General features: G+C 41.0%; 2 protein-coding genes across 6 annotated transcripts; one reads left to right on the top strand and one right to left on the bottom strand.

The window, feature by feature from the left end:
* The first annotated feature begins 841 nt into the window (after positions 1-841).
* On the top strand, positions 842-3,322 carry LOC115753761. Its single transcript, XM_030692549.2, has 7 exons — positions 842-914; positions 1,109-1,510; positions 1,635-1,711; positions 1,814-1,850; positions 2,003-2,165; positions 2,512-2,893; positions 3,016-3,322. Exons 2-7 carry the CDS (start codon positions 1,150-1,152, stop codon positions 3,154-3,156), a joined length of 1,161 nt encoding a protein of 386 aa, XP_030548409.1. The 5' UTR covers positions 842-914; positions 1,109-1,149; the 3' UTR covers positions 3,157-3,322.
* Positions 3,323-7,408: 4,086 nt separating this feature from the next.
* On the bottom strand, positions 7,409-11,342 carry LOC115753760. 5 transcript variants are annotated; one of them, XM_030692544.2, is made up of 5 exons: positions 10,833-11,342; positions 10,668-10,750; positions 9,193-10,313; positions 7,948-8,868; positions 7,409-7,855 (listed from the first exon to the last, which is right to left on the bottom strand). In XM_030692544.2, the coding sequence occupies exons 3-5, from the start codon at positions 10,165-10,167 to the stop codon at positions 7,817-7,819; spliced, it is 1,935 nt and encodes a 644-aa protein (XP_030548404.1). In that variant the 5' UTR covers positions 10,168-10,313; positions 10,668-10,750; positions 10,833-11,342; the 3' UTR covers positions 7,409-7,816. The 5 variants fall into 5 exon arrangements, with proteins under 5 accessions (XP_030548404.1, XP_030548402.1, XP_030548403.1 ...); XM_030692542.2 differs by having other exon boundaries at positions 10,668-10,779; positions 10,894-11,342; XM_030692543.2 differs by having other exon boundaries at positions 10,894-11,342.
* Between the last annotated feature and the right edge of the window lie 304 nt (positions 11,343-11,646).

The raw sequence follows: 11,646 nt of genomic DNA, 5'->3' as shown, positions 1-11,646 counted from the left end.
CTCTCTCTCTCTCTCTCTCTCTCTCTCTCTCATAACAAGGTTTTCCTAGGCTCACACAAGCTAGCTTTGAACTTCTAGCAACCCCAATACATTTCTTGATCACATGAAAAAGCATACTCTTGCAGTGTTGAATGACCTTTGCAGTTTCTGTCAGAGTTTGGTAGTGTTGAGCTACAAGAAACCCAACCGTCACTCCCAGAAAAAGGGAAAAATAGTCACGGTTGACATGTTAATGAGATGCATGTGATTGCTAAAGATCTTCTGAACTAGAATTAGGGTTTTGGTTCCCTATGAGATATATTCCTATGGTGACATAATTTACTTCAGGCTCTTATTTGAAACAAAGACCATTTTAAGCTCTTATTTGAGAAAATGAGGGTACTTTGTGGCCCTTAATTGAAATTTTCCCCTTATAAAATGCTGCAGTGTTACTTTCGGATGGAAATGACTTTAACTATTGTAGGTTTCTGATTTCATGCATTCCACAGCCACCCACCATTGTCAATCTTTTATAACTTGAGCTCTGTTCAGTTCAACCATTAATATCGTCCCTTCACGTGTCTGGAAACAAGTTTTCGACGGCCATTCTGAGGTACTTACCCGGAATTATGAGTGAAATTGTTTAGTTGGAGTATATGAGTACGGCATTCTGTCACCTAAAAGTAATGGATTCCAAACTACTTCCATTGATGTGGGTGGCTGATGAACTTTAGGCAAAAATAATTCACCGGTATGTGATTCAAAACATGAGGTTTAAAGAGCAGTGATTTCGAACAGTTAGCCATCAACCTAAATAAATGTTCTCCCACATTTCCAAAATCAAAAGACTGAAAAAGTTTCACTATGCTGGAAACTAAACACCTCTGAGTATGTCTGTTATAGGCACAGTTTCTTGGAAAAAAAATTAATATCAGGTCATGCACTTGCTTTTACAATATTTGTTTCAACTGTGTTTGTTTGTGTTTTTTTTTTTTTTTTTACTTCCATGACTACCCAAAAGACTTGGCAAAAAAACGTGTCAATGAGGTTCCAATAAATAACACATACTGTGTCGATGCCAAATTCTGCTCAACCAATTCCTTCTTCTTTCCATTCCTTGCAACTGCAGAAACTTATAAAGAAGAAGCGGTTTTTGTTGCGCTCAAGAGTATGGGAGAAACCATGAGAGGGCTAAAGAGCACAGAGGATCACCAAGACAAGAGCAAGGGAAGAGGTGAAAGATCATCACCAGCTATCTCTTCCCAGAAACTCTCGTGCTTCGACTTGAACGAAGAAGCAACCTTTGACGAGCACGATGGCCTTGCCAAGGAGGATGACCTCACTTCTGATGAAGATGACAACGATGGCAATAGAGATGCTCAAAATGATCCTGGAAATGGGAGTACTGAGCGTGCTGAGACTACGAAAGCAGTGAGGCAATATGTGAGATCGAAGATGCCTCGGCTACGATGGACACCCGAGCTACATTACTCCTTTGTCCGAGCTGTGGAAAGGCTTGGAGGACAAGAAAGTGAACTCCTGCCCACTTAACCTCTAATTGAAATTTTCTGTTTTCTTTTCCATCTTGCAAGAAAAATGGAGATATTGTTTCCTCATCAATTTCTGCTTGGACATACCTGATTTTTGTTGGACAGGAGCCACTCCGAAGTCGGTTCTTCAGCAAATGAATGTGAAGGGACTCAGCATTAACCATGTCAAGAGTCACTTGCAGGTCTATAGCTTACTCTATGATGATCAACTTTCCTCCATTCAAACCTTATAACTATGTACTTACATAACATTTTGTCATTTTGCACATGCAATCTGGATGCAGATGTATCGAAGCAAGAAGCTTGATGAGGCCGGGCAAGGTGAAATATCACACTATGTAATAACATCATAGTGCTGTACAGTTGGATTAGAACTGCAGCTGTTGAAAGTTGAACTTCATCGTTCTAAAATGCATAATGTTCCCAAGATCTTCTACTAAAACCCCCATGATTTAACAGTTCTCTTTTTGCAGTAATGCGTGGTTATGGATCGATGCGACTAAGAGACCACAATATCACTAGAAAGATTCATCAAATGACTGGTTCTCGCCATCACTTCAGGATGGAGAATGGAAGAATTGTTCTAGCCAGAAACTATTGTGGTGACCGCAATTATTCGGATTCAGACTTCTCAAGGTAAGGTATCTGTATTGAAAGCCTACTACTACTGCAGCATAACAAAACGCATTATTCGCGGTCTCACTCTGAACATGGGTACATGATCTCAGTGCCAATTTTGTTAAAAAGAATCTCAATGATTAGACTCGACAATAACTCTCTCTGATCAGTAAGGACCATAGTACAGTTCCTCATTGCCACTATGTATGTTGTTCCTGTGACTCTTTCTCTCTTCTAAGAGCCAAAAGTTTGAGAATTTTCTTTCCCATTTGAAGGTTAAATTGATCAGTCTTCCAATGAATTAAAACATTCTTGATTTGAGGAGCAACATCTAATCTCTCTCTCTCTCTCTCTCTCTCTCTAGGCGGTTACCATTGGCTTTCGACGATCATGCCCATAAAGCAGAAGCTCTATTTCACCGCTGGAGAAAGTTGACGGGTATGAAACAGGTCTATGCAATTGATAAGTACACGAAATTCGGCCCGACTAGACCTGCTTGGCTTCTCAAGGAAAAGAGGTGGCCTCCGGAAAGAGCAATTACAAATCAATGGAGGAATGAAAAGATTTCAAGCAGCATTTGGGCTAACAGCTATTCGCAACCGCATCATCACTCTCATTTTAATGCACAAGGCATCCGGAGAAAGCCGTGTGGATTTCATGCGGGGGCTTACAACTCCGACATGCTTGATCCAATACTCAAGTCCAACACACTCGAGCCGAAGTCAGAGCCTCCATTTCAGATCAAGGTGCTATCCCCTTGACAGATTCTTAGTACATCGTGATGCTATTATTAGTTAACTAGCTCTTTTAATGTTGTCATTTGTTTTAGTGAATCTTCGTCAAACTGTATCATCTACTCTTATTTCAGCTAAACCAGCAGAGCGTGTCAAGGGGCAAGGAATGGTTGATTGATTTACAGCTGAGGCTAAGCCAGGGAATTGAAGATCCCTATGAGCAGACTAAATACAGCAGCCACCAGGAGATTTGCACAAAGCTGTGTCTTTCTTGATTCCTTTTGTCCAAAGAGCTCTTCAAAATTTAGAAGTGATATGAAGAATTGCCAGGAGAAGAGCACAACTTATAACCAGAGTGAAAAAATATGATTGAGTACTTAAATTGGATCTTATCTACTTAAGGTGAATATTTAAGGGTGAGAGCTATTTAAGTGCTTAATATGTTTAGTCTCTACAGTTACATGATATTGAACCTCTATGGATTGTCCAGTTGTTGGTAGATTTTTGTTTGTCTTCATATAGAGGATAGTGATGGCACATATTAGACCAATCAGTATTAGATTATTTGTAATTTATCATCTTGTGTTAATTTTAATTCTGAAAAAGGGTCAAATAAAATGGAAAGTATTCTTATTTCTTGAATAAATATTTTACCCTAATTTACACAACATAAAAACATTAAAAAAAATTTATTATTTGAAAGTTGTGGAAATATTAAGCTAACTAAAAGTATATCTTTGTAAGTGTAGCTTAATTGGTGCTAGAGCGGGAGAATCATTGAGACACATTAATAATTCATAATGATTAGGGGTAATCGGTTCCCGGTCCGGTCCGATCCCACCATGGAATCGGACTGGCGACTGGTCTAGTCCTGTTCATTGGATTGGTCACATTTTTTTGTTGTTAAATCTATTTCGTTAACGACATATTCACCGGACCACTAACCATGACTGGTTCCAATTTTAGTGGAACTGGGAACCAGACCAAACCAGCCGGTTCGGTCCGGTCCAGGCGATTCCTAGTTCGATTCGTCAATTATGCTTGGCCCTAATAATGATGTCTTGGGGGACAGCCATCTTGCTGATGAAGATATGAAGGTGCAGGCCGTTTTGACAGCAACAAGCTGTCTGATAGCGGCATGAAGGCTATCAGTTTCATCATAACTGGGGAGGTTGTGATAGATACAGTGGACGTCATTAACATAGAAGACCCCAAAAATCACCATTACATGCAAGTAGAGAATTAGAGGAATTTTCCACTTCAATCTGGATTGCTCTTTTTCACTAATTTAAGAATATATTGGTGTATAGAAGGGTACGATTAGTGAAGTACAAATTGAAGGCAAACGGTCGCCGTCGGAAAAGATTATTCGAGGATCATCGGAAGGAAGGCGAGACCCTATCAAGAGTTTGTTGAAGATGTGAAAGCTGTTGAAGCAGCGGATCTTGCCGATGAACTTTGCATGAATCCTTTCTCTCGAAAATTGAAAGTGCGTGCAAGGTTTCCTCATCAGTCAGACAATCCTGTATTGCAGATAATTCCTAGCATCCTACATCAGGATCAATGAGGTCCATAACCTATCAAGTTCAGGATTGATATCTATAGAATGCAGTTATGGTCCCAGGTAGATGGGTTTCCATCTGCTATTCAAAACATAAGCTTGCTTGCCATCACCAATCTCCCAGAGAGCACCATCCTTCAAAACCTTCTCTTTACATATACTTGCCCATGAAGATCCTCTTCCTCTTCTGGCCTCGGGAAATCACTCCTAGGAAAGTAAGGGTGCGCATGACAACACTTCCGGAGTAGAATTTCTACTCCATAAGTGCTTAATTCGTTTGGTATCGCAACTTCTAGAGCAAATATTCGTTTGTTTATACAAAAGTAAATTTTTTTTTTTGCTCTAGAAGTAGTTTTGCAACCGCTCCAAGAGTAAAAATAATTTACTTCTCTATAGAAGTTAAAAAATCGACTTTTGCTTTAGTAGAAATAGAAGAAATCAACTTCTGGCTAGACATTGCTTTCTAGAGCAGAAGTGTTACTATGCTCATTGTTCGTTCAGAATGCGAACCCGCAGCTTATTGGGATTGCGATAAATTCTACAAACCAGTTTTGCTACAAGGGCGAAGTCATTATGTCCCCAAAACCAAGCCCACCTGCGGTCTTGGACTCTTGGCTGCTACAAGGGACTCCCAGTTCTTCCAATGGATCTTTCTTCCACCATTCCTCTGTCCCCGCCAAAACCTAGCCACAGGCGCATCAAATTCTTGGCACCACTTTTCAGGAAACTCTAAACATCCCATGGAGTAACAATTATTTCTGTCTAGGACATTACTATTGAATTTTAGATCCTTCTTTCTAGGATGTTAACAATTATTTCTGGGAATTCTATTCCTAGGTGATGGTTAAATGGTAATCCACTTATATATCTGGAGTTTAAAAGGAATAGATGGTCCTCATCCGCAGCTTCGGGATGATCTTGATCTTCCAAGACCTCCGTGGACTGCTGGTGTTGCAGCCGAGCCTCGCAACCTGCAGGTGTCGGCTGCGGTCACGGTCGAGCTGCCTGTACTTCCTCCTCCTCCAGTATCTCTTCAAGCTTCCCTCGAGTGGCTTTGCCAAAAGATCCATGAGAGAGAGAGAAAGTTTTAGTTGTGGTTCGCAGTAATAAGGTGAATATATATGGCGAGGAAGTTTCATTGTCCACAAGCAACATAAGGGCTGATCCAGTCAAACAAAGCCGGTTTGACTTGTGGCCATTGCATTTCTTATTTTCGGTTTTCAAATTTTTTAGATAAGGAAGTCCTTTTTTCAAGTTAGTAATATCAAATATATGAAAAGAAAGAGCAAAACAAGACATGAATAAATGACCTAAATATGAAATTATTTGTACTTAAAATCGAGAGATTGAACTTATATATTAAGTCAGAACCGTGAGAACGACAGATCAAAACTATCTGCAAGTTAAGTAAATCCTTCTATCGGAAAACTTCATGGGTGCCAAAACTATCCCATTACATACTCAAATCTCCTGAGACTTACCCGGGGAATCACTCCAGGAAACACACAGCTATATCACAAGCTAATCAAGATAAAGCAATCCCAATTATTGCTAGCTAAAAGCAACTTATACATCATGAAGCCAAACAATGACTTGTATCATAATCCTCCAACTTGAGCAAGAGTAGGCTGCGCAAATCAGAAAGCACTTTGGATTTCATCCCTGTACTTCCTTCAATCTTGTGTCTTAACCTAGTTCTTCCTTGAGAGTTTTGCAATTGTACATGTTCTTGTAAGAGAGCCTTTGGATTTGCCATCAATTAAATTTGAGAGTTTTCCTCTGTTTCTTGCACCATCGAGCTTGTATTTGCACCGCGTTTTCCGCTAGTGTATAATAATGTGATCTATGTATTGTTCTAAAACCTTGCTTACACCCGTGTATGCAAGTGAGAATAACATGCCAGAAAGCCCCGTTTTTCTGTTCGACTGTGCAGACGCGAGTGTTAAAATGGCACTAATTAGTTTTTCGTTCTGGTCAATTGACTGTGGAGAACCTAAGGTGGCCTAACTTCATAACGAAACGACTAACATTCTATCACCGTTTCTTCAGCCAGCCTGCGTAATCTTGCCCTAGCTCCTTCCATTGCAATGTAATAGCAGAAAAGATATGAAAGTTGAGTTCAATATCTTGTCTGGCCAATTGCACTTGCATTATAAGCAAAACAGAGCTTTTGCCTGTGGACATACGTCCATCTCCCTTGACAAATAGAAACTGGTCTATCATAGAAGATCTATACGAGATCAAACAAACCATGTGCAAAAGATTTACTGTAACCGATTCGACCCATTATGCATAGATCTCGAGTCTATGTAAAGTATCTTCATTGTCTGGATCCCCTTCTACTAGACCGTGTATCAAGAAACAACTCACGAAAAAAATACAATATTGCGCAGATTTCATACACCGCATCATCTATAAATTCAGTCTATATGTGGGAGTCGACAAGGTCCTACCAAAAGAGACCAATACCTGGACTAAACTAACAATGCAGACCCAAAAAATAACACGGGTAGGGGTCTCAACCGACATTTATCAGGAACTATGATCCTTGGCCAAGGCTAAACCAAACACCGCACATTGGCTCCGTTTGATTGTACCTGTCTGGAGTTCATATCTAGTTTGAGAGAGTATATCGGAGGCGCTCTACCAGTATTTAGCAAAACAAACCAATAAAAATTGGAAGATGGATTGCATATTTCCTAACAGAGCTGCTATATGTTTCAAACTTCAAGTATCTCAGAAGCTCTGCACACTCCTTGGTATTCTTTTTCTTCTGGAATGCATCTACTCGTTGGCCGTGGATAATCAATCAAAGATGAATAAACATGCTTTCGTGCACAACACTTACCATCTTTCAACAATAAACTCCAGACTAAGTTACAATACAGAGAACATTATAGTTGCAGGGACAACCAGCTCTATGCGTAAAGCACAACTTTTTCTAAATATGAAATGGAACAAACACCAACAAATTCCAATCATCAAATTAAAGGATTCCTCAAGTATCGTGGACAGCACTATCATCGCCACTCCAAAGAGGGCTCGCAATTGGAATATATCTAGTTAACCTCTATATAAAATTTAACCAAAAAAAAAAAAGTAAAAGAAAGAGTGGCTGAGGCACTTCGGTTTTGCTCAGAATTTCATCAGCTGCTGTTTCTCCAAGCTCAGCTCCATAGCCTCTCTCTCTTATCAACAATAATCGTGTAGCTCGGACTAAAAATGAGCACATGGAACATCGAATGTAGCAGAACAAAATAACAGTCCCAAAAGAATTTTACCCCAAATAAGTACGTGCCATTTAGACCGTATTTACACACCGCAGATTTCAAAGCAGGCAACTTCTTCAATCCTAGTATGGAGATTTTGCACGTCTAGAACTTGGGTTGCTCCAAAACATGGGAAATTAGTTCCTGCAGTGGAATTCATCAGGTAATCAATTCTCTAATCACTTGGTGAGCTCACAATGATGTGGAAGCAGTATAATTTCATATACTGATGTTACCTGAGAATACCGGACATGATCATGGTGAAGATTTGAAGTTTTTACAATGGTTTCCCACTTGGTATCGGTGGTGGACACTTTCGCATCCTGGTTCTTGGAATAAGTGGTTGTGGTCAAATGTGACAATGGATGTCGCGACGGAGTTGAGGGCAGGGTACGCCATAGCCAAGACTCGGAAGGAGATTTCAGTAAAGGCAAGGGAAGTGAAGTGACATCCATCTCCTCCATATCAACCTTTTCCACCATGGGAGTGGTGTTGATGTTTGAATCTCCATGAGCCGATATGCACATGGTCTCCTCTTGGGCTGTTAGAGTAGCGAAACAAGAAGAGGAATTAGCATCTATCGGCACAGAAATATCTTGTCCCGAGGTAGTTCCTGACTTGTGAAAATCCAAGCATTCTATATCTTGAAAAGAAGATTCTTCAGAAGGGTGCTCCTCTGTTTTTCTTGTGTTGGAATGGCTTTCCACATCTACTGCAGCACAGTCCAAGAGCACTTCCAAATTATAGGAACTCGACTTGTAACATGATTTTGCCTCAATATTTACAGCATCTACATATAATGTTTTCTCCGCAGCAGGGCTGACCAAACCATTGCTTTGATTTGCCGTATACTTTGTTGAAACTTTTTGCATACTGTCGACTTTCTTTAGAAGCAAATTCAACTTGCTTGGGTCGATGTTATTGGCTTCTTTCAATAGGCCGAGAAATCCAAATCCTTCAGGAGGAGGCAGAGCTGGTCCATTTTGTTGTGGTGCAACACCATCATTTCTAGAACGCCTGAAAGGAGATAATCCACCTCTCGCCCTCAGCTCACCAGAGAAATTAAACCGACTGGAGTTGCTGAGCATCCTATTCTCGACGCCTGGTAACTTAGGAGTGGGATTACCATGGTCCAACTTGTGCTCAGGACCAGCTTTCTGCAAATTTGACATCCAAAGCACTCTGAGCAAAGGACTAATGTTCTTTATTGTTAAGAAAAGGAAATTTGCTTTTATACCCAAATATAGTGGTTGTCCTTTCAAGCATAAAAATAAAATTATGGCTGTGATTGGGAGTTTTGTGGCCATTTGAAACCACGGGATGGTGATGTCCCACCTTTTATTGTTTAGGTTACCAAATGCAGTATCCCCATAGTTCAAGGTATAAGGAACAACTTTGCTGCGAGATAATTAACAAAACTCGTACTAGTGATGTCTGCAAAACTATGATTTACAAGAGCATAAAGCAGAATAATGTAATACCTTTGAGATAGGCTGGCTTTGCGATCGTGCATAACCATCCTTGCTCACTCCTTTCATTCGGGACATGAAAGACATGGGACTTGACGCCCGCGATTTCATTCCTGGAATTGGATTTAAGAGGCATAGGCGAGGAAGTAACCCGCAACCTTTGGCTGATATACTCCCGTAGTCACTGTTCTGTTTGCCTTTATCTTCGTCATCATCTACACTTTCCTCCTCCCATGCGTCTTGCTTGTAGTACTGTACAATTTCCTTACTGTATTGCTTCGGAGGAGGTCGACTTTCACTAACAATGAGCTTCTTAACATCTCTTGTTTGCTCAGTTGTAGCAGGCTGCTTTCTGGAAGAATACTGAGGAGGCTCCAAGGCCATTGCCCTCGCTGCGGGCAAGAAGCGACTCATCATGAAGTCTTTAGTCTGTGAATCTACTAAGAAGGTTCCTGAAGGCTTCACAACTGGCCCGTCTGCTCCACTCAAACCACTAACGCTGTAATTGACAGAAAATGAGAGTGACTCCGTGGGAGACAATGTTTCAACTGCATCAGAATAAGCATCCTCATCATCATCCTCCTCGAAATCACCTTCTTTTTCATCTGTTATTTCCTGTTTGAAGCTATCTAACTTAGCAGCGATATTATTTGAGCTTGGTCCCTCCAAGTGTCTTGCAACTGCAAATTCCCGAGACCTCCGTGGAGGAAGCCTCGAAGAAACACTAGGTCCTTCCAAAAGCAGGACCTCCGATTTCTCATGATTGTCCTTAGCTTTGCCAGGAATATGTTCCCATGTAAAAGGCACAGCAACTGGTTCAGTTACTTGATCCATGTTCGAGTCCGAATCACTCGAGGGGAGCCTGTTCCATCGATTGGATAAGGAATTCTGAATTTTCCTCCCTTTGTCTGAGCTTGAAGATGCAGGCATTGAATATCGCCTCGCAGACAAGAGCGGACTGTTGAAATTCAGTTTTCTTTCCTCCATTCTGGTGATTCTCCGTTCTTTGTCACGGCTAGCAGATTCTGTCCCTCACTGCACTCAAGTGGTCACGCTCATTCGAGTTTCTTGGCACTTAAATTGGACCCGAGGAAGCTCGTAAATGACCTTTGAATGGAATTTTTCGAGAACATCTGAGCACAAAAAAGGAAATGGAATGGTTGAAAAGAAGCCATTGAATATTGAGACCAAGAACCATATATTGAAAACGGTGAAGCAAATTGTCTAACTTACTTCCTGAAAATTACGAGAGGGTCTCTTTTGCAGATCAAGTAAAGTCAAAATCAAGAAAAGAAAGATCGACAAATCATCCCTGACGCTATGCAAGTAAACCCATCTTTCTGCTTCAATTTCTCAGGATGAGAGTGAATAAGCGAAAGTCGGACGATCACTCGGCCTCGAGTAAGTCCTTACTTCCGAGAGAAACTGACATGCAAATGGAGCTCAAGCTAAGAAGAAACAGTACAGAGTAGACAATATCTGCATACCCAATGGAGGGATTACAAAGAATCAACTGCTGAAGTCAAGCCAGTCAACTGTGTCGGCAATGACAAGCGAAGCAGCAACGAAGCTTCAGAAAAAGACGAACTTGATCAACATCTGCATCAACACATCGCAATTGAACTAAAGGGTAACGAAAAAAATCGACACACCAGCTGATCCTCTGAATCACAAAAGTGCTGATGTACTACGATCCAAGAAACAGAGACTAACCGACGGAAAGCATACAAGAGAGCGAGGAGAGCAAGAACCCAGTAATGGAATCAGCACGAGATCACAGGGGCACGCGAGCTCGAGCAGATTGGGTTTCGTTCAAACAGATCGCCATCAGAAGCTGAATTCAGTCACGAAAATTCGGAGCCATTGTTGGGTTTTTAGAGAGAGAGAGAGAGAGAGCTTCTCTTTTTGTGGGGAGGAGGGAGAAGGTGGGGCGGATACTTTTTCTGCAATTGGGTCCAAGAATGATGGCGAGAATTGAGGGAATGAGTGAGAACAAAGAAAGCAATGAAGAGCGGCAACAGCAAAGATAAAGAAAGAGGAGAATTGAGCGAGGAGATTCAAAGTCCAAAGCTTGCGCTTTTCTACTTTGTGATGTGTGTGCGTGAGAGAGAGAGAGAGAGAGAGGATCAGACGCGAGTGTGCTTTGTGCAGCTTCCCGGAGTGGAGGGTTGTCGCGTTTGAGAGACACGCGCCCCTTGTTTTTGCTTTTTTTTTTTTTTTTGGGTCTTTTTCTTGCCTTGGTCGGAAGATAAATCTTTGCATGTCAACCGTTGATTTCTTTTGTACTTTATATATCTCGTCACGTCAAAACTCGTAAACCTGATTTTCCTCTCACAAAAAATTCTAAATCGATATCTCTTATTCAAATTTACCTCCGATTAGCATTTCATTAAAATATGCAGACGACTCAAGACGAATTGATGTGGAGAATGACAGATTTGGCAAGGAAAGTCCTCGTATATTGAC

The sequence above is a fragment of the Rhodamnia argentea genome, chromosome 3, assembly GCF_020921035.1.
Source record: "Rhodamnia argentea isolate NSW1041297 chromosome 3, ASM2092103v1, whole genome shotgun sequence".
Classification (NCBI taxonomy): domain Eukaryota; kingdom Viridiplantae; phylum Streptophyta; class Magnoliopsida; order Myrtales; family Myrtaceae; genus Rhodamnia; species Rhodamnia argentea.
Note: the sequence above shows the minus strand (reverse complement) of the source record. Positions and strands in the feature narration are given on the sequence as shown.

Excerpts from the sequence above, each read along its gene's own strand:
- LOC115753761 (XM_030692549.2), top strand. The coding sequence starts at position 1,150 with ATGGGAGAAACCATGAGAGGGCTAAAGAGCACAGAGGATCACCAAGAC. Across the intron at positions 1,511-1,634 it reads AAGGCTTGGAGGACAAGAAA|GAGCCACTCCGAAGTCGGTT; the intron begins GTGAACTCCTGC and ends TTTGTTGGACAG. Across the intron at positions 2,894-3,015 it reads AGCCTCCATTTCAGATCAAG|CTAAACCAGCAGAGCGTGTC; the intron begins GTGCTATCCCCT and ends CTCTTATTTCAG.
- LOC115753760 (XM_030692544.2), bottom strand. The coding sequence starts at position 10,167 with ATGGAGGAAAGAAAACTGAATTTCAACAGTCCGCTCTTGTCTGCGAGG. Across the intron at positions 8,869-9,192 it reads AAAGCCAGCCTATCTCAAAG|AAAGCTGGTCCTGAGCACAA; the intron begins GTATTACATTAT and ends TCAAATTTGCAG. Across the intron at positions 7,856-7,947 it reads ATCATGTCCGGTATTCTCAG|GAACTAATTTCCCATGTTTT; the intron begins GTAACATCAGTA and ends ATTCCACTGCAG.